The sequence below is a fragment of the Xenopus tropicalis genome, chromosome 6, assembly GCF_000004195.4.
Source record: "Xenopus tropicalis strain Nigerian chromosome 6, UCB_Xtro_10.0, whole genome shotgun sequence".
Taxonomy (NCBI): Eukaryota; Metazoa; Chordata; class Amphibia; order Anura; family Pipidae; genus Xenopus; species Xenopus tropicalis.
Genome location: NC_030682.2, coordinates 75,024,145 through 75,047,059, shown reverse-complemented (window position 1 = coordinate 75,047,059; position 22,915 = coordinate 75,024,145). Strand labels below are relative to the sequence as shown.

The window sequence follows — 22,915 nt, the reverse complement described above, 5'->3', positions numbered from 1 at the left end:
ACCACGTTAGCAATCCGCCAGTCTCTCGGCACCATGCCAGACCTCAACGAATCCTGAAAAATTAAGTGAAGAGGTTTGGCAATCACAGCGCTCAGCTCATTTAATACCCTGGGATGAATCCCATCCGGTCCTGGACCTTTGTTTACCTTTACATGTTCAAGTCTCTTTTGAATTTCCTCCCGAGTGACCCATACGTCAGTAGCCAAATTACTAGAACTGGGCATATTATGAGCATATTATGATGTGATTATATAATTCCAGGACTGAAGGAAACAAGATTTATATTACTTATATAGTGTAAGTGAAGTTTATTTTGCTTAACAAACACAATAGAAAAGAATTTCGAATTATTTCTTAGGGTGACAGGTCCCCTTTAAATATTTTGGCTTTGCCAAATTAGTTTTATGGACAAAATCAAGTGAACAACACCTATCCAGAACTAAAAATGCAATAAAAAGACTGAAAATACACCGAAATCACCAAAAATGTAATATAACTCTTGGAATAACATACAAAAGGTAATGTGCAGTGTGGTTAGTTTATCACAATAGCAATAAAACATTTTTTTCAGGCAAAAAAGAACAATGCAAAAGAAAAAAGAATTCACAAAATTGTGTAAGTGTTTATATGTGAGTTTACACTTTGCAAAATGTGTGTTGTCAGTATTAAAGTACAATTGTTTGTTAGTGTAAGGATATTGTGTTGATTATATAGTTATTAAAAATAAATGCAGCAATCAAGGAAACACATAAACTTTCTTGCAAACATATATGGTCTTCACAACAGTTTTTAGGGTATAATCTGTCGGAATTCAGAAGAAAAGCAAACTCTACTGATAATCAGTTCTGCGAGGGGCTGAAATTATCAGTGATCAAACTGGAGACTCCACAAGAATTCCTAGCAGTTCAATGTGAAAACATTTCAGATTTATTATTTATTAATAAGTGAAAATCATCTTGTGAGTGATACAGGATTTCACAAACTGGGTCCTGGATTTTATTTTTCAGAGGCTGTGTCTTAGCTAAATAGAGGCGGTAATATTATGCAATGTAGTAAGTGTCAATCAGCTAACAGCTACGGTAGGAAACTGAATTTAAATATGTCATATGTTCTTGCCTCCTTTTAAAAGAGTACATTTAATCATGTCCTAACCAATAGCTGCAATAAGAACACTTAAAAATACATAAATAGAAGGATTCTGATAATATTTTTGTATCATTACTATCCTCCTTGATTATTAATTTTTAGTCATATTTGTGTGAGAACATTTATGCTGCGTTGTTTGTTTTCTTCACATATTCAGATTTGGAGGAAAAAGTATCCCTTTACTTTGCTGTGTTCTTGCTTTGTCGGGAGGCTGAAGCAGCAAATATCACAGGAGATCCCACTTTCAGTAGTGCTGGATATAATGAACATGATGAGTTTAGAAGATACATGCCAAATGTTGCCTAAAGAAACAAACAGGAAGGGGACACATCAAAAATGTTCAAAGAAATAGCTTCAATGCAGTGTACGTACAATCTATATAGAGAGAGGCAAGTGGGTATATAGAATGTATAGTTAGGAGTTATATATATATATATATATATAGTGAACAAGTGTATATTTATCATGCTGTGTAAAAAGTGGAATAAAACATTACTGGTGATGTTGTTCATACCAGCTAATCAGATGCTTTGCTTTGGTTTTCAAACTGTTGAAATCTTATTGCTAATCAGTTGCCCTGGGTAACATCACTGGTAATGCTTCACTCCACTTTTTACACAGCATGATAAATATACCCAGGTGTACAGACAAGTCTTTAGTCCAGGGCTTCCCAACCTTTTCAGCAGCACGGCCCGGTAGGAGGCAAATTTTTTTTCCCACGGACCGAGGGGGGCGGGGCGCGCCGCGTAATACATGCGACGCGCTGGGGAGGGGGGGTGCGCTGCGGCCCACTGCCCTGCTGTCCACGGCCCGGAACTGGTCCGCGGCCCAGCGGTTGGGGACCCCTGCTTTAGTCCATTTAATATATACAGTTTCAGACTCTATTGCCACACATGAACATGAACAAAATAAAACAAAACAAAACCCTTGCCACATTTGACCTCTAACTACTACACAAAGTACTTCCCTCTCTGCTACCGGTCCCCTACTGGGATTCCTTGCTAAACCCTAAAACAACTCCACAGTCAGAGTCACTGTACCTTCAGAGATTCCTTTCCTTTTTGTTTGGGGAAAAACCAGCAGCACTCCCTCTATCTGGGCTGCTAGCAAATCTAGCTTGCTAATTATAAAATAAATAAATATATATATGTAGGGGTTTACCAAAAATGGGCCCTTAGGACAGACACCCCTAGGACAGGCCACAGGGTGGTGCTGGGTAACAGGGACACTGGGATGACTGGGTTGTCAATAGTTAACAGGGAGTATACCTGTAGTTCGGGTTATGGCCACAGGGTGGTGCATAGGCCCATATAAGGGAGAGCAGCCATGTGCTGTAAGGCAGACATTTTGGGAACTGCTCCAGGCAGGAGTACCCCAGGTACAGCTTAGTTAGAAGTTTGGTAATAGATTGCTCTAGGAGTAATATGTAGTACACCATAGGTTAGAATGGGCAGACCTGACCCCTCCAGGAGTGGTAGTGAGGTTAAGACCTCCCAGCATTACATCTGCTGGAGTGCAGGGCCACAAGTGGCTAGGGAAGGTGTACCAAGACACCACTAGTCCAGGATCTCGGATTTGAGGATGCTTCCTGTGAGTACCGGTGTGGGTCCCTGTGGTGATGCTTCTAGCGTGAGTACCGGGGAGGGCTCCAAGAGGGGGTGCCTCCTGACGCGAGTACCGGGAAGGTCACCTAGAGGGGAGCATGTGGCGGGAGTACCGTGAAGTAGTCCAACAGAAAAAGAGTATCAATGAGTAGTAAGGAGAAAGCCCTGCATGCTGTATAAATATGTTTGCCACTCCTGGAGAGGACCCTGCCTAAATAAACCGTGCATCTATTTCACATATAATATTGTGTCTGCGTATCTGAGTATCTGCCAAGCCCGGAGGACCACTACCAAGCTGGTAAGGAATAACCCCAGGGTGGGGTACATCTGCCAGGAGTATGTGGGTCCCAAGAGGGGCATAACCATCTATTAAGTTCCCAGGGGGTGGATTATAGTTCCACAACACCATCCCTGGGTGGAGGCACGCCAATTAGGGGAGAATCCCTTGTAAACCCCCATAGTAACCGGGGGCTCAGGACTCCTGTAGCGCCAAGTATAGTGCTCCAATAGGTAGTGCCACAAGAATCAGCAAAAGTGGGCTACATATATATACACACACACATATATATATATACATTCCATTGATTCCATTTTAATCAAATAATTCTAATTTTTAAAAATTATTTCCTTTTTCTCTGCAGTAGTAAAAACAAATTTGAAAATTGATTGGAACCAAGATATAATAAATCCTTATTGGAGGCAAAACAATCCTATTGGGTTAAATTATTTTTTAGTATTATTTCTTAGTAAACATAAGGTATAGAAATCCAAATTATGGAAAACCCCAGGTGCCAAGCTGGATAACAGGTCCCATACCTGTATATATATTTATATGAAACTATATATATATATATATATATATATATATATATATATACACAAAGTCTGAAAGTTCAAGCACACCAAACAAAAAAACATTACGCCAGGGTGCTATCCAAGCTAGTAATACACAAAATCAAAATATAAATGCACACCAGATAGAACATGTGACAATGTTTAATAGAAAACCTTTTTCCTGTATGGGGGTGTGAAAAACTGTCCCCTGGGGTCATAAACCTACATGATGTGCAATTTAGGTAGCGGAAACATCCTGGTTTGTCACTGGGTATCCAAGACCTGGTTACCTTCTGCCTCTTTCTCTTTTAAGATAACACTTACTCTACACCTGTGGTGGCGGGCCTTTCCTCTGTTAATCAGGTGGGTGGGTCTGCTGAAGTCACAACCTAGGTGGATGTTGCACAGTGATTGGTGAGTCTTTGTTTTTAAACATGTATATATTTTATTTAAACTGTATCTTGAGAAAGGTATGAGATGGGGACCGAAATGTCGGCCTTTTTTATTTTTAATGATGTTAATCAAAAGTTACGTTTTTTTCTTCCTTTCCTTTGTGCTTCTATATTTTGTACATATATACAGGTATACAGTTTTTCATAAAACTGACTAATCTATAATCCCCTTTTTTATCCCCTTTTTCACATATGTCCCTTGGCTGTATCAGGTGGCTTTGAATTTCACTTACTTCTCAAACATGAGGTGGATATCTGTGGAACGGGATATTGGTAAATTCCCCCGTAACAAGGTGCTATGACTGGGGTGATAAACCGCTCCCGTTACCTAGTCCACCTCTTGGGCATTATAGTTCTGCCCAGCCGCCTACACCCCCCTTATATTTGTCCTTCTATATGTCTTTTCGCTGCACTTGGGGTCTCTGAAGCCCACGCACTTCTGACATCACGCCACATAAGAGGTGGATATCTGTGGAACGGGATGTTGGTTAATTCCCCCAAATAGAGTTGATACAACCGGGGTGACAAACCGCTTCCGCTACCTAGTCCACCTCATGGGTACTACAGCTCTGCTACTTTGCTTCATTCATGTCCTAACGTACGGTGATTCTTTTACGATCCCCGTGTACGCTGGACGTGTTGGCAAGTAAGAGCTCCACCGCAGATTATTAAGGCTTGCTTCGCTTCTGATTTGCCTCTACTCAGATGTTCGTTCAATACTTTCCTGAAATTGTGCCACACGCCTTTACCTTTGGATTGTTTTTAGCTTCCCATGAGCTCACATTGCGTAGCCAATCTCCGTGCTTCCCCTACTAGATCCATCTATACATACTATGATCACAGCGATATACCTGTGCAACCAGGTAATTAGCCAGTACCTCTTACCTTTTACACTTTTCCGGGCAATCAGCCAATACCTCTTATGCTCCACAATACCTCTGATGTTTCATACTTTTTCTTTATTAACCTGTAAGCTTTTCAACTCCTATCCTGGTTCCTTTAATCTTCTTTTGTAAATACTCTGATCCCCTACACTTACCTCTTTTCACACTTACTTACTTAATCTTCATCACCTATCTCCTATCTAAGTCCGATAACGCTAGTGGGAGGGTCCTATGACACGGAAGGGAAGATTACCACCATTTCTATGTGTATTTAGTTTATGATGATTATATCCGTGGAGCAATTTAATCAACATTGATATATTGACTACGTGATCTTGCTGCATTTACTCCATTGGTTGCGTAGAGCCCCGATCATCACGATCCTATACACTGAACAATATATAACCTCCTATTTCTCAATACTGTTTCATTTTGGCTATAACTCATGTACTTTGTAACCTTGCTGCAATCACTCCATAAGTTGTTACAGATGTCAATACAATCCCGAGACACTGGATAACTTGTAACCTGCTGTTTCCTTTATTGTTTCATTTTTATGTTATTACACTATGAATCTACTTCATATTTGTTTCTGCAACATGCCTTAACTCTTGCCCTTCTAAATGCATGATCATCTTACAATATCGATGACTTTCAGTTTTGTTACTTACCGAACGATGTTTTTATAATATTTATTTCACCATTATGCATGATTCCCCCGATTTTACCCCTTTGTATATTCCCTTTGATATGTTTGTTTCGATGTTTTGTCAGTTTGAATACACTATATGTATATCGCACCTGGTGGGTGGGCTTCGTGTGGGCTTCGTGTGTATGATGTCATCACAGGGTGGACTGTGATCCACCCCACTGCTCGTTTGGTTCTCCCGCCAAACACACTTTATAGGGTTTGTGCACATTTCATGTTGTGGCTTTGACAAAGGCTGGGGTGCCAGCCGAAACGTTAGTCGTTTGTTCACATTAATAAATTGATTTTCAAAGTTGCATAAGACCTGAGTGAGCGGTTCCTGTATTGGGCTACAATTTACATACTGACTTTTTGAGGTATCTGCACCCAGGCGAAATATACTTGATTTGACGTGAGTGCCGGCTTCCTATGTTCAATATATATATATATATATAGGGAGCCGGCACTCACGTAAAAAATTAAGTAATTTGCCTGGGTGCAAGTACCATACTGTTAACGAGTTATAGTCCAAATTCAGGCACCGCTCACACAGGTCTTATTTATATAAAAATTAGTTTATTTAAAGTGAACAAAAACGACTAACGTTTCGGCTGGTACCCCAGCCTTTGTCAAAGTCACAGTGTGAATTGTGCACAAACCCTATAAAGTGTGTTTGGCGGGAAACCAAACAAGCAGTGGAGTAGGTCTGGGTCCACTTCGTGATGACATCACAAACCTAAAAACCCACAACCAATCCACCGGTAGTGTTTTACATAAAACATGGATGTGTCTTCCCTCTACACTGTCATTCCAACAAAGGAAGGCATATCTGTGGTCAGGGACGCTCTTTTAAAGAACCCTGATCCCTCACGCCCACACACTGATTTTCTCCTTGATTTACTTGAATGTTGCTTAACTATGAATTACTTTAAATTTGAACGTTCCTACTACTTACAAATTAGTGGTACAAGTATGGGGTCTAATGTGGCCCCTAGCTTTGCAAATTTATATATGTCTTACTACGAGCAATGCCACATTATCCCGTTTTATGGCACACATATTTACAAGTTATACCGATTTATCGATTATTTGTTCTTGCTTTGGACCGGCACAACTGAAGAATTTTTACAGATGGTACAAGAATTGAACAACCTCCCTTACACAATAAGATTCACAGCATTAATCAATGAGCATAACATCTCATTTCTGGACCTTGATATTTCTATTTCCAACAGAGGTATACACACGACCACCTTCAGAAAGGAGATCGATAGGAACACACTACTTCACCATACCTCATGTCACCCTCCACATTTGTTGAACTCTATCCCCTTTTCACAAATGATACGTATGGTACGTAATAATTCGGATTTAACACAACTACACGCACAACTTGATGAACTAATGGATCGCTTTGAGAACAGGGGCTATAATCGGTATCACCTTCTTGAGTGTAGGGACAGGGCCCTGCTCTACACCCAAAATGATTTATTATACTCTGGGAGGTCATCATCAGCTATACAACATGAGGACCGTTTAACCTTCCTTACCTCATATACCCCACAGGCAAGACACCTGACTAGAGCTGTACACAATCATTGGACCGTTCTGGCCAGAGATAAATCATTACCCCCTGTGTTTAGGACTCCCCCCAGGATCGCATATAAACGGGGAATAAGCCTAAGAGATTTGCTTGTTAAGACCGATCCAACTCACTATTACAGCAATGACAAACCAATGATGTGGCTTAATACGACGAAACCTGGGTGTTTTAGATGCCCTGCGTGCACCACTTGTGGCTATCTGATAACAGGCTCAACCTTTAACCATCCACACACGGGGAGACCGATCCCTATTAAACATAGATTGACTTGTACCTCGAAATTTGTTATATACTTTATTAAGTGTCCTTGTAGCCTTTTCTATGTAGGGAAAACTGTCACTACATTTCGTGATAGAATGGCAAACCATCGTTCAACGATAAGAGCAGCCTTGGACTCTGGGAAAGCTGACACCCCAATTGCAGCACACTTCCTTCAACATAAACATTCCCTTGCCAGTCTACGCTCCATGATCATCGACCACATCCCCCCTTTGGCACGAGGAGGCAACCGTGAGAAATTGTTGTTACAACTTGAATTACGGTGGATACATAGATTGAACACTTTGAATCCATTCGGACTGAATGAACTTGTATCTTACTCCTCCTTCTACTTACCTTAAATGATGTTTCTGCCTACCACAGTTACTCTAATATTTCTACTTTGAGTACTCCCCGTTTACTGCTATGTAAGCCGAGCTCGGTCCCTGTACTAGTGGTACATTCTACTCCATTCTGTGCTGACACCTTTTATTTAGGAATTCGCTCCCCGTCACAGAAATGAGCGCACCTCTTTCTTCTATTGGCACATACTTTTTTCTTTCATGTGGTATACTTGCCCTTTGTATATTACCCGGTATATACTCCCAGCCTAATTTATTACCCTAATGCCTATTATAAATTGTATCAACCATTACCGCGGGGTTCATTTACTGTAAGGATGGACAATTGCGGAATGGGATGCTGGTAAATTCCCCCATACCAAAGTAAATGCTTTTGGGGTGACAAACCGCTCCCGTTACCTAGTCCACCTCCCGTGCACCTCAGCTTTGCTCCTCTGCACCATAATTGTCCGGACGCACTGTGTTTTCTTATGGTCACCGTGCTTGCCGGACTCTCTGGTTACCATGAGCTTTATAGCTGGCATCGTTGGCACGTTCTACTTTGGCCTGACTCTAGGTAAGCGGTAATTATCCTCTATTTGTGTGCCTGATAATGTCTCTATATCCGTATTTCACGGATTTAGGGCATCCGGGAGACCTTTTTAGAAATATTCTTTTTTTATAATCCTTTTACCTTCCGAGTGACCTCGGTAACACGTCAGTATGACCGGGTAATATGCCTTCACATCTCTACACTCTTATTTCTTTTATTTCTTTTTTCTTTTTTCGTAACTTTTTTCACATAATTTTCCCCCCCTTTCCTATATGTTCTCTTATCTATGTGCCTAATTCCCCCGACCTCCTTCTTGTCTTTATTGGTATATTTTGATTTTCTCTATCGATCACTGAAATTTATTTTCTGATCTGAATTCGGTTATGGTAGTGAAAGAGCCCCTTGATTATGTTAAAAAGCCAACCTATATTATCTCCGTGAATTTGCACAAGGATTTATACGTGATGACCCCGTCACTATGTACATTGAACTGACGTTATTAGTGCCCGAGAAGGAAAGATAACCAATTTCGCAATTCAACTAACATGGACTTATTGTGACTTTGTTGGAACTTAATGAACACGGATATTTTGGACCTGCGTGGTGATTGATTCCTGAGCAGCTGCGAACCGGGCTCTTTACGACCGGTGATACAGTTTCTACGTACCGCATACTTAGTAACCTTTTACTGCTTCTTTTGAGCCTCTTATTCCTGATACAATGTAACAATATTGAGATTTCAACTATGTTTCGATCTTGTTTCCATATAGTGATTCAGTGCTTGCTGCTTATATGATGTTATTATTCTATATTTTCGATTGTTTTTATTTGTTACTTTCTATTTATTCACTGATGTTTGTACTGATAACATTTCTTTACTTTGACCTTAATTCCCCGGCCCTAGTTTCCTCGCTTGTATTGTTACTTCCCTTCAGATACGCCCTTTCTTTAATGTTGTGTTTATATTTATATTTTTTTACATTTTATGTAAAACACTACCGGTGGATTGGTTGTGGGTTTTTAGGTTTGTGATGTCATCACGAAGTGGACCCAGACCTACTCCACTGCTTGTTTGGTTTCCCGCCAAACACACTTTATAGGGTTTGTGCACAATTCACACTGTGACTTTGACAAAGGCTGGGGTACCAGCCGAAACGTTAGTCGTTTTTGTTCACTTTAAATAAACTAATTTTTATATAAATAAGACCTGTGTGAGCGGTGCCTGAATTTGGACTATATATATATATATATATATATATATATATATATATACAGTGGCTTGCAAAAGTATTCGGCCCCCTTGAACTTTTCCACATTTTTGTCACATTACAGCCACAAATATGAATCAATTTTATTGGAATTCCACGTGAAAGAGTGGTGTACACGTGAGAAGTGGAACAAAAATCATACATCATTCCAAACATTTTTTACAAATAAATAACTGCAAAGTGGGGTGTGCGTAATTATTCAGCCCCCTGAGTCAATACTTTGTAGAATCACCTGTTGCTGCAATTACAGCTGCCAGGCTTTTAGGGTATGTCTCTACCAGCTTTGCACATCTAGAGACTGAAATCCTTGCCCATTCTTCTTTGCAAAACAGCTCCAGCTCAGTCAGATTAGATGGACAGCGTTTGTGAACAGCAGTTTTCAGATCTTGCCACAGATTCTCGATTGGATTTAGATCTGGACTTTGACTGGGCCATTCTAACACATGGATATGTTTTGTTTTAAACCATTCCATTGTTGCCCTGGCTTTATGTTTAGGGTCGTTGTCCTGCTGGAAGGTGAACCTCCGCCCCAGTCTCAAGTCTTTTGCAGACTCCAAGAGGTTTTCTTCCAAGATTGCCCTGTATTTGGCTCCATCCATCTTCCCATCAACTCTGACCAGCTTCCCTGTCCCTGCTGAAAAGAAGCCCCCCCAGAGCATGATGCTGCCACCACCATATTTGACAGTGGGGATGGTGTGTTCAGAGTGGTGTGCAGTGTTAGTTTTCCGCCACACATAGCGTTTTGCATTTTGGCCAAAAAGTTCCATTTTGGTCTCATCTGACCAGAGCACCTTCTTCCACATGTTTGCTGTGTCCCCCACATGGCTTGTGGCAAACTGCAAACGGGACTTCTTATGGCTTTCTGTTAACAATGGCTTTCTTCTTGCCACTCTTCCATAAAGGCCAACTTTGTGCAGTGCACGACTAATAGTTGTCCTATGGACACATTCCCCCACCTGAGCTGTAGATCTCTGCAGCTTGTCCAGAGTCACCATGGGCCTCTTGACTGCATTTCTGATCAGCGCTCTCCTTGTTCGGCCTGTGAGTTTAGGTGAATGGCCTTGTCTTGGTAGGTTTACAGTTGTGCCATACTCCTTCCATTTCTGAATGATCGCTTGAACAGTGCTCCGTGGGAAGTTCAAGGCTTTGGAAATCTTTTTGTAGCCTAAGCCTGCTTTCAATTTCTCAATAACTTTATCCCTGACCTGTCTGGTGTGTTCTTTGGACTTCATGGTGTTGTTGCTCCCAATATTCTCTTAGACAACCTCTGAGGCCGTCACAGAGCAGCTGTATTTGTACTGACATTAGATTACACACAGGTGCACTCTATTTAGTCATTAGCACTCATCAGGCAATGTCTATGGGCAACTGACTGCACTCAGACCAAAGGGGGCTGAATAATTACGCACACCCCACTTTGCAGTTATTTATTTGTAAAAAATGTTTGGAATCATGTATGATTTTCGTTCCACTTCTCACGTGTACACCACTTTGTATTGGTCTTTCACGTGGAATTCCAATAAAATTGGTTCATGTTTGTGGCTGTAATGTGACAAAATGTGGAAAAGTTCAAGGGGGCCGAATACTTTTGCAAGCCACTGTATATATATATATATATATACACACATACATATACTATATAATACAGTGCCTTGGAAAAAAATATCATATCCTTAAACCAATTTTCTGTTTTTGTTTTTCCAGTTGACCACAGTGAAAAGTCAAGAAAACCTTTTTAATACTGTATGAAACATATAACAAGTCTTTGGTAAAGTCCTGCAAATTGGTAAAAAAATTTTACTCAGGAAATATGCCATAAATAAATAATAAATATGGGAACATTTCTTCCTCTAAATGAGGAAAGTGCTGTATTTGTTGGGGAATCGTAGGTCCTTGTGTCCAGACCTGTCATGAGAGGCGCTGACATTGGGGCAGGGTACAGATTAAAAAAAAACATGACGGTTTGCATCTGTTTTTTGCATTTTGCACAGTCATCAGTAAATGAGCCCTATACAGTCTAGATGACCTTTGTGAATTGGGCCAAATCTTTTCTAGCCCTGATGATAACTGCGATTGGATGTAGGTATTAGTGGTATTTATACTTTATAGAGAAGCTATATGAATCCAAGTCCCTTTAGAGGTGTTTTATACATTTGTAATTATCATTTCTATTATAGCATCAACAAAATCAGCAGTGTTTGAGTCCTCAAGGGCAGGGCACCTTAATTTCATGGTTGGACAAGCATTGTATGTACATTGTATGTTTGGCCTGTTTTTATTTTTGCATTGATTGTATTTAACCAAGTAAGAATATAGCACTGCAGAATATGTTGGAGTTTAACTGAAAATAATCATTCCATATTGTTTATATTTCAAAAAGCAAGGTGTGGGGAGGGGATTGCATTGACTTGCTGCTGCAGCTGACCAATATCAGGACATGCCTTCCTTGGCTGCTCCACGTATCTACAGTATCTTGTAAGATAAATATAATAACTACAGGTAGACTTGCACTTCTGAATAATTTATTTCCTAAAAATGTAATTTCGTAAAACCAAAGGTTTGTGCCAGTGATTGGCAGCCATGTCTTTACAGCTCAGCTGGGCAGTAGCAATGAATACACACAGATATATTTGATTCCTTCTTGTGCATTACATGTAGTTGTTAGCTATTATTATAAACAGAACATGCCATCCAGTAATTTATATGTACATTAAAAAATTAATTTATAATACAACCAACCTTCCCCTCTCTGCATGTTGACAATGTTTGGAATACATCTTTCTTTTTTTCCCCGGTATGCTGGTCAATACAAATTATCTGACATCTATTACATTTGCCTGAAACCTAAGAAAGAAAATATATTGTTAGATTTGGATTGATTGTCATGTATTTACAGATTTTATGATTCTAAATTATGACTATTAAAAAAACTGAGGTTCTTGAATTAAAATGCTACAATAAACTTATGGGAGAAATATTATTAAAAGTCTGAAACTGAAAAACAAATTGTGAATTTAAAAATAAAAAAGGGCATTTGGAGTCTTCTCTATTTGATAGCTATCACATTGCAAAATGTAGCTTTTTTACAAAGTACAGGTATGGGACCTGTTATCCAGAATGCTCGGGACCTGGGGTTTTCCAGATGAGATAAAATTATACTATAGGCATTAGTAATTTGTGGGCTGGGCCAAAACTCGCTGGTTCGGGTCGGCAAGAACACATTCTTTGTAGGTCATGGGAGGAACTCTGCTCTCCGCATGCAACATCATTATGCCACACCTCAGGTATTTGTGTACTTGTGCTAATGTCAGAGATGGGTATAAAAATACCAACGGCTCACCAGTTTAAGTTGGGAGCGGGTGGGGTAGAGTCAGGAGTTAACCTTGCACCTCACCAGTAGGCATATTTTATATACAGTATATATTGGAAATTTTGACCATTAAAGTGCTGTATCAACCTGTATTGCCAAACTTCCAGATGTAAACCACGTCAATGCTGCATACAAAATATAAAAAAAGGTGCTATTAAAGGTGATATTAATTAAGAGATGTAGAGATCCCACAGAAATGTTCACTGTGGCTGACTTGCATATTGTTAGTAACATATTGGTTCTATCCTGCCCTGTACCAAAATAATTCAAAAGGTAAGCTTTTTGGGCAAATTTGCTTTGGTAACCAATTTTGGAAAACCAGTTTTTTTATGGAAAATATAGAACCTTTATACAAGGTATAAATTCCCTTTACATTAAAGGAACAGTAACACCAAAAAATGAAAGAGCTTTCAAGTAATAAAAATATAATGCACTGTTGCCCTGCACTGGTAAAACTGGTTTGCTACAGTAACACTACTATAATTTATATAATAAGCTGCTGTGTAGCCACGGGGGCAGCCATTCAAGCTGGAAAAAAGGAGAAAAGGCACAAGTTATATAGCAGATAACAGATAAGTTCTGTAGAATACAATAGTGCTTTATCTGTTATCTGCTATGTGCCTGTGCCTTTTCTCCTTTGAATGGCTGCCCCCATGGCTACATAGCAGCTTATTTATATAAATTATAGTAGACTTTCTGAAGTAAACACACAACTTTTACCAGTGCAGGGCAGCAGCACATTATATTTTAGTTACTTTTATACACTTTCATTTTTTGGTGTTACTGTTCCTTTAAAGTAGAAGGAAAGGTAAAAGCTAAGTAAGCTTTATCAGAAAGGTCTATATAAATAAGCCATAATTATTCACAGAAACGGTGCACTGAGTTCTCTGTCAAACGAAACACAGGATTTCTTGTCTCCTTTATTTGTAAACATGTTCTTAGGGTATATGACTTCCTTTCTCAGAAAAATCCTTCATTCCCGGGGCCAGAGTCACAGTTCTCTCCTTTCTCCTGCTCTCCCCTCCCATAAGAATTCTTCACTCCCCCCACCCATAGGAATGTGTAATCTGAGCTATAACAGCTTGACTGCAAGCAGGAAGCAATGAAGACTAAGCTAAAATGGCAGCTGCAATCTTAAACAGACAGAGAAAGCTTCTAGGGCTGATTACTCAGGTATGGTAATGCTTCCTGCAGAATAAATATAGTGTTCCAAGTGGAACTAATTTGTAAGTTACAGCATCTGCTTTATATTGAATTAAACTGTTTTTCCAGTCTCTGTTAATATGTAAATTTCATACTTCCTAGTCTATTATTTACACAGAATAGGAAACCAACAAATATTTTCTGTCTTTGGAAAACTGACAAATGGAAACCGTGTTTTGATATTTCATTTGTGTTCCCTATTCATCTATATTATTCTGGCTGCAACAAGGATAGTATTAATTTTTCTAAGAACCTTTGAAACTTTTCATTAAGCTTTGCAAAAAGAAAAACAACAAAAGCTAAGTTTAGAGCTTTGGCTATTAACAGTACTTGTTGTCTAAACTATGAAAATCCATAGGAATGTGTCAGTATTATTTGTTGTGGCCTGCAAATTGTTTTGGGACAAAAGTCCCTCAAAGCTGCCCCCAGCCCAGCGATACTTACCGAGCCTGACACTCCGACATGGCTAAAGGCTCTTCTGTAGTTGTTTCAGTCACGCTGAGGCGGTTAAGCACCCCCAAGTGACTTAAATTGCCTACCTTTTACCCTGGGCTGGTGCTCCTGTTTGGAGAGAACAGCACCAGCCCGGGGTAGCTGCAGCGCTTCCTCCTTCGCTCTCGCACGAATGCGCAGTAGCGTGAAAAAGCCGAACTTTAACAGAGAAGTCAGCTTTTCACTCTAATACACATGTGCCGGTTCTGGGAATTTGCTGGCAAAACAAAGCAGGAAGGAGGAAGCGCTCGCTACAGGTACCCCGGGCTGGTGCTGTTTTCTCCTAACAGGGGCACCAGCCCGGGGTACAAGGTAAGTGATTAAAGTCACTTGGGGGTGCCTAACATTTTGGCACCCCCAAGTGACTTAGCCTTTCCTTGTCCTTTAAAACAATGACAACCAACAGAACTTGTTATTTAGAGTACTGACTGTAGGATGCATATGCTTAAAGGGGTTGTTCACCTTTGAGTTAACTTTGCATATGATGCAGAAAGTCATATTCTAAGACAATCTGCAGTTGCCCTTCATTTTTTATTCTTTTTGTTTTTTTAAATATTTCACTTTTGTTCAGCAACTCTCCATTTTGGAATGTCAGCAGTTATCTGGTTGCTGTGGTTCAAATTAAATCAAAATTAAAAAAAACTAAATCAGATTAAATGAGAGAGAGGACCAGAAAAGAATAATAAGTAATAAAAAGTAACAATAAGAATACAATTGTAGCCATACAGAGCAATAGGTGCTGGAGTCAGTGACCCCCGTTTGAAAGTTGGAAAGAGTCAGAAGAAGAAAGAAAATAATTTAAAAACTAGAAAAAATAAATAATAAAGATCAATGGAAAAGTAGCTTAGAACTGACCATTCTAGAATATGCTTAAAGTTAACTAAACCACCCTTTAATGTACTATAAGCAGGATTGTTTTGTCCAAGTCATTGTGACTGGTTTTGTTCATTACATGGAACTGATGATCAAAGATGAGAGAAGATATCTGGCTTAACCAAGATACTTTTATTTGTGAAAATACATAACATTTTTCAGATGTTGTTATATGGAAAGAAATCCATTGGAACATACATTAAACAACCCATTAAAGAAGTCTAGACCTATAATAATAATGTAATTGCAACCTATCAATGCCTTTTGCTTCATCCCTGCATTTGAAGAGACACATGCACCTCTTTATACATTTGCAAAAGTGCAGGATATTTTGCATCATTAGGTTTCTTTTATCTATTTAGCTATTTTTGTACTCTACCTGAAAATGCAACCCGTCAATGAAAACCTCTGCCCAGTTTTCTTCTTCAAAGGGTTGACTCCCATTGATGACTATGTTAGCTCGGAAACGTTGGGTCAGCTGGTCAATCTCAATATCACTTATAAAAAACAAAAAAACATAGAAACAATTTTAAACATTACAGTAAGAAGTGTATTTATCAACGGGTGAAAATTAGAGTTGTGAATTTGATAAATACACTTCTAAAAATCCGATAGGAATAAATAGAACATGGGTGAGTTTTCATGTATTAAGCTCTAAACTTCACATTTTTGATGAAACTGCACATAAGTATTTCTATTTGGAAAAAAAATGATGCAGTTGAAAAAGACATTTTGCAATTTTAAAACATTCAAGTATTAAAATTTAAAACCATTATTATTGATTTGATTATTTATGTTTTGTTATTTTCTGATTTTTTGCAATCGTTAGTCTTGCTCCAATTGTTTCTGACCCAGGAAAATAAAAATGATTTTATAAAACCTGAAGCTGTCTACACTGTTGAGGTGTTTTATAAAAATTTGTAATTTCTTTTTAATATGTGAGGTTTTTTTTTCAATATATAACTCTTTATTTAAGTTTTCAACATTGCATCAAAATGCAGCATTAATACAATACAAATACTGAGCTTTACTTATAACGTTTAAAAGAAAAACATTTTTTTTGAATACATGAACCAGGGGAAAAGGGGAAAAGAAAGAGGAAAATGTAAGAAATAAAAAGAAAAGGTGGAAAAAAACAAAACAAAAAAAAAAACAATTTGCAGTAGGCTAACAGTCTTAGTTGATTGGGAGACAATTACAAAAAATGCAGTTGGCTAAGGGGAGAATATAAACCAATCAGTTGTTTTCAGTAGAGAGGTAAGTTACCCAAGGGTGACCAAATATTATCATGAAGCTCCATCTTATCATCTAAAATAGTTGATAAGTAATGCATAGAGTGATCAGGGCACCCTCTAAAGCATGCGGGAGAGCAACTGGGATCAATAGCGTGTTTACATGCGGGAGTGAGGTACCAGCGATATATTATTCTTTATAAGCAGTTTCCTTAATCCCTACATTGGGAGAGAGTTTACAGATCGATAGCCAAATTTTCTCCCACTTCTCTGATGTTAAGGGGGAGCCCAGATCTTTATCCCATGCTTTCATGAAGGGATGGGAAATGTTAGCAGCGTCTATAAGTTGAGAGTAAATTATTGATATAGCATTTCTCAGGCGAGAGGGGTAGCAGCAACAAAACGCATATGCTGAGCCTTCTTGATCAGCTTGATGTGGAGATTGGGACTTATAAAAGTGCTTGATTTGGTTGTATCGAAATATTTATGAGTTAGGGAGAGAATATGATTCCTGTAGCAACGATAATGACATTGGCCCTTGAGGGGTCAGTAAGTTAAACAAAGACAAAAAAACATTCTCGGTCCACCATTTGAAGGATGTGTGATTTAGCCCTGGGGCAAAGTCTGGATTTCCAACCAAGGGTTGTAAATAGCTGTGTGAAGTGTGAGGAATTAGTTTACGTTTTACAGAAGACCAGAAACAGAGATGGAATTTAACAATAGGATTTATGATATTATACTGCTGCATGCTCCCATGGTTTGCCCATAACAGAGAAGAAAGCTTAAGATGATAAATGCTTGTATTTTCAAATTCAACCCATCTGAGGGGGCTACAAGTATGGTGCCATTGTAAGTTGGACGACTCTAGCTGCTTTGTAGTAGGATAATAAGTTTGGGACTTTCAGACCACCTTGTTTATATGATCGATAGAGAATGTTTTTATTTATTCTATGAGATTTGTTATCCCATATGAAGTTCCAGACCATTCTTTGTAGCCAATATAGCTCCGCTGTACTAATATGGATAGGAAGGGCTCTGAAGGCATATAGTAGCCATTTGAGTGGCTGCAATCTGACCTAGCCATGAGATGGAGTATTTAGACTAGTTCTCCAATAAGATATGATTTAGTAATCTTAAGGGCTCTGGCACACGGGGGAGATTAGTCGCCCGCAATTAACTCCCTGTTCGCGGGCGACTAATCTCCCCGAGTTGCCTACCCCTGCCATCCCACCGTCGAACATGTAAGTCGCCGGCGGGATGGCAGACGCGGCGGCGCGATTTCGAACAGGGAGTTAATCGCGGGCGACTAATCTCCCCCGTGTGCCAGAGCCCTAACTCCTAAGTTGTTTACTGATTTTTTTTTCACCAATGAAAGGGGAAGTTCAGTTTTAAAGGCTCAATCTGAGCTTTGGGTATAGAGATACTAGGGTTGATTCACTAAAGTGGGATAAATTTTATCACAACTTTTTTCGCGTTAAAATAGACGCGACAATTAGCGCGCGATTCACAACAGTATTACCACGTGCGTTAAGTCGCATATCGCATGCGTTAAATTTCGCGCTACCGCATGCGTTAATTTGCGCGCAGAAATGAATACGAACGCATGATTCACAAACACTTAGGTGTGTTAAATATCGCATTAGTCTATGCGAAAATGAACACCTACTTGAGGCAGGCGATAATTATAGAAAAGTACAGTTAATGAGTTTTTGGCAGTGTTATTTATTCAAGTATGTGTTTTTTTACGCATGTATGGCTAACATGGCGTGCATATTCGCTACTATAGCGGTGAATATTTAGTCGCACAAATACATTATTAGGTATATTTTGCCGACTCTTTTGTCGCGACTTTGTAATCTCGTGACACGCGCGACTTGTGGCCATTTTGTCGCGACTTTGTAATCTCGTGACATGCGTGACTTGCTGCCATTTTGTGTCATTGAGCCTGCTGTCACACTGAGAGCATCATGCCTGGGGTTTCTGAGCTGCTACCGGGAGAGAGGCGATATATTATTGAGTTTTTCCTGCGCTCAGGATATGACAGGCTGCCGCTGGGGCCCATAGGGGTCCATGAGAGGAAGAGGGCTATCCTGCGTGACCTAATAGACAGGTTGCGCAGGGGCTTTGACCTTGAAATGGACCTCTGCCTGCTCCAGCGGATACTGTATGGTCGGACCTGAAGCGCAGGAATTCTGACCTAATAGCGGAAATTGCTGAAGGTAATTATTGTACTTTAATATGGTTTTACACAATACGTTTCATAAAAGATTTAGCAAGTAATTGGAACTAAAATTACAAATGTAAGAAATTTATATTCTATATATATTGTGAGAGAAATGCTGGGTTAGAGGTGGAAGGTGTGTATATTTCCCCCAGATTTCTCTCTTATGTATATTAAGCTCCAGGGAAAGTATGCCAGCAGTGAAAGAGTGTTCTTTCACTGCATTCGGCTTTTGGAAAAGCCGGTAAAAAGGGCCCTGGAGTGAATGGAAGTGAGCGGGTGGGACTTCCATTCAACAGGCTATCCAGGTTTTGGCGAAGCCTGGCTAATTAGTGGCCTCGTTAGGCTTCAGGGGAAACCCCTTTAAACATGGTGTCTGCAGAGTGACTCACTCTCTCCTTTCCTGGGGAACTGCCTGCATGCAGTATGGAGAGAGCCGGACACAGTGAGTAACCCAACTACTTTTGTTTTTTGTAGAGTTGGATGCTAGATCCTCTCTATTGCATAGAGAGGGAGCTGCTGTATGTTTAGTTAGAGCCGGACAGGCTAGGATTTATTTTTATGTTTTGTTTTCTGATATACTCCTGTGTGCCGGTTATATGTGAATAAAGCTGTTTGTGGTCAGCTTAAACCTATGTACTGGGTGTGAACTGTTGTTTTCGGAGACCAATCTGATCCCTGCAATCTACCTAAACCCCCAGAGACTGCACTGTTTGGTCGAGTTGCCTTACATATGGTGGAGGATGCTTTGGCAATAAAAAAAAAAAAAAATTTTTTTTTTTTTGGTTTGGTTTTTTTTTTTTTTTTTTGGAGATTTAAAGGGCCAGAAACCCAATTTCAGCTTTGCATTATAAAGTGTTTTGCTGCAGGGCATGATGGACGACGTTATCAAGGCCTTGATACAGGCTACGGCTGCTCAGCAAGAGGCCACCAGAGTCCAGCAGCAACAGCTGATCGCAAGCCGAGAGGAACAGCGACAAGACCGGGAGCTCCTCAAAGAGGTAGTGCAGCAGCTAGCTGCAAGGAGTGTCGCAGCACCTCCTACAGAAACTCCTAAACCAACTGCTATACGAGCCAGCTACTATCTTCAAAAGCTAACAACAAGTGATGATGTTGAAGCGTACCTTTCCACTTTTGAGAGGATAGCAGAGCGAGAGGACTGGCCTAAAGAGCAGTGGGCAGGCCTGGTGGCGCCCTTTCTCTCCGGAGAACCACAAAAAGCCTATTTTGATCTGGATTCTGTAGCCGCTAAAAATTATGACAAACTAAAAGCTGAGATTTTGGCCCGACTGGGGGTCACCCTCTCGGTCCGTGCCCAGCGTGTTCACCAGTGGATGTTTATGGCAGAAAAGCCTCCACGCTCCCAGATGCATGACCTAATTCATCTAACTAAAAAGTGGCTGCAGCCGGAGACCCTAACTGGGCCACAGATCGTGGAGCGGATAGTGATGGACCGGTACCTTAGATCTCTGCCTTCTGCTTTGCGCAAATGGGTAAGCCATGCAGACCCAACAACTGCAGACCAGCTTGTGGAAATGGTAGAGCGGTACATTTCTGCTGAGGAGCTACTCAGTTTTCAACAAGTGGAGCGCACCTTGGCTCCCAAGGGGAAGCTTCCTGCATGGAAAAAAGGACCTACGACTGATAAGAGCATGCTCCAACGTGGAGAATCTACAGGCGCTAGGCCCAGAGACTACCAAAATGTGTCAGGAGGGACCCCTCCTCGTAGAGGACCTAATAAAGAATTGGTGCGGTGTTACCGGTGCCATATGCTGGGACACTTTGCTGCAGACTGCAGTCTAACTGATGAACCTATGCAGTGTGATACTGCCTTAACAAAGAGACGTACGTCAATGTATGCTCAGATTGTGTGTACTGCCCTTCCAAAGACAGGGAAAGATAAATACCTGTGTGATGTTATTGTGGAAGGAAAGCCACTGAATGCATTATTAGATTCTGGTAGCCAGGTTACCCTGATGAAATCTGTGTTGGTTGAAACCCCTCATTATGGGCCTGATACTGTAGGGGTTACATGTATACATGGGGATACTCGCGAGTATTCTATGGCTGAAGTGGAAATCAAAACTGCCTACGGGACATTAAGGTACCCTGTAGGGTTGGTTCCCACTTTACCACATGATGTAATTTTGGGGAGAAACTTCCCACATTTCTGGAAATTGTGGGAAACTGACAAGGTTATGGACCAGTCCTACTTAAAGGGAAGCCACCCTGATTCCGGTAATCAAGTGTCTGAGGTTGTAACGGAGGGTGCGGCTACTATATATTTTCCATTTTCTGTGTTAGCAGGGGAATCTGATGAGGTAGACGTAGAACCCCAGGTTGACCAGACTATACCAGGTGGGGAAGACCTTGTAGACCCGGTTGAGGAAGACAATGACATGCCTGACTTGGAGATTAGGAGGGATAATTTTGCTTCAGAGCAGTTAAAGGATCCCACACTGTCTAGAGCAAGGGCCAATGTAAAAATGATAGATGGGAAACCTGTAGATTCTGACTCTAGACCCTCTTGTCCCTACTTAGCCCTCCAAAATGACCTGCTATATCAGGTAGTAGAAAAGGGAAATGACCGGGTGGAGCAGCTGGTTGTCCCAAAACCATACCGGCGTATGGTACTTGACCTCGCACATAAACATGTGATGGGCGGACATTTAGGGGTAGAGAAGACAAAGGAGCGAATTTTGCAACGGTTTTTCTGGCCAGGGCTACATGGTGAAGTTGAGCAATACTGTAGTTCCTGTCCAGACTGCCAGTATTCGGCTCCTAGGCCGCATTTTCGTAGCCCTTTGGTCCCTCTCCCTGTGATAGAGACACCATTTGAGAGGATAGCTATGGATTTGGTGGGCCCAATAGTAAAATCTGCCCGGGGACACCAACATATATTGGTAATTATGGATTATGCTACCCGATACCCCGAGGCCATTCCTCTACGTAATACCTCCTCTAAATCCATTGCTAGAGAGTTGGTACATGTCTTTAGCAGGGTAGGAATCCCAAAGGAAATACTCACTGACCAAGGCACCCCGTTTATGTCCCGGGTCATGAAGGAGCTGTGCAGGTTGTTTAAAGTGGTCCAACTTCGCACTTCTGTATACCACCCCCAGACTGATGGGTTAGTGGAAAGGTTTAATAAAAAGCTCAAAAGTATGCTTAAGAAGGTGGTAGACAAGGATGGGAAAAATTGGGATTACTTGTTACCCTATTTAATGTTTGCCATAAGGGAGGTCCCTCAATCATCTACGGGGTACTCACCGTTTGAGTTGCTATATGGTAGGCACCCAAGGGGCTTGTTGGACATAGCAAAGGAGACTTGGGAGGGACAACCCACCCCCTTTAAAAGTGTCATTGAGCATATAGACCAAATGCAGGACAGAATAACCGCGGTGATGCCCATAGTAAGAGAGCACATGGAGCAGGCACAAGAAGCCCAACAGAGGGTGTATAATAGAGGTGCCAGAGTACGCAATTTTTCCCCTGGGGATCGTGTACTAGTGCTAATACCCACCGTAGAAAGCAAATTTTTGGCAAAGTGGCAAGGACCCTTTGAGATTCTTGAAAAGGTTGGTGAAGTAAATTATAAGGTTCGCCAACCAGGTAAAAGGAAACCTGAGCAGGTTTACCATGTCAATCTTATAAAACCCTGGAAAGAAAGGATGTCATTGTTCACCAAGCCTACTTTATCTCTAAGGGCAGAACCCCTAGTGCCCGAGGTTAAGGTGGCAGACTCCTTGTCAGACACTCAGAGGAAAGAAGTACAGACCTTTGTAATCAAGAATAGGGATGTTTTTTCTGAGACACCTGGACGAACCGCTTTGGTGAAGCATGACATCATAACTGAACCTGGGGTAAGGGTTAACGTAAAACCTTATAGGGTG

The 22,915-nt window shown here is 40.6% G+C and overlaps 1 protein-coding gene across 2 annotated transcripts in view; it reads right to left on the bottom strand.

Annotated features, from left to right (window-relative positions):
• Positions 1 to 284: 284 nt before the first annotated feature.
• The window catches only part of mocos (molybdenum cofactor sulfurase), a 465,613-nt gene continuing 442,982 nt past the window's right edge, over positions 285 to 22,915 (bottom strand). For both annotated transcript variants that reach the window (XM_018089449.2, XM_002940985.4), the window contains 3 exons: positions 15,949 to 16,066; positions 12,371 to 12,475; positions 285 to 1,448 (listed from right to left, as the gene is read on the bottom strand). In XM_018089449.2, the coding sequence (XP_017944938.2) occupies positions 1,326 to 1,448; positions 12,371 to 12,475; positions 15,949 to 16,066 (346 nt within the window). In that variant the 3' untranslated portion in view covers positions 285 to 1,325. The remainder of the gene's footprint in view (positions 1,449 to 12,370; positions 12,476 to 15,948; positions 16,067 to 22,915) is intronic.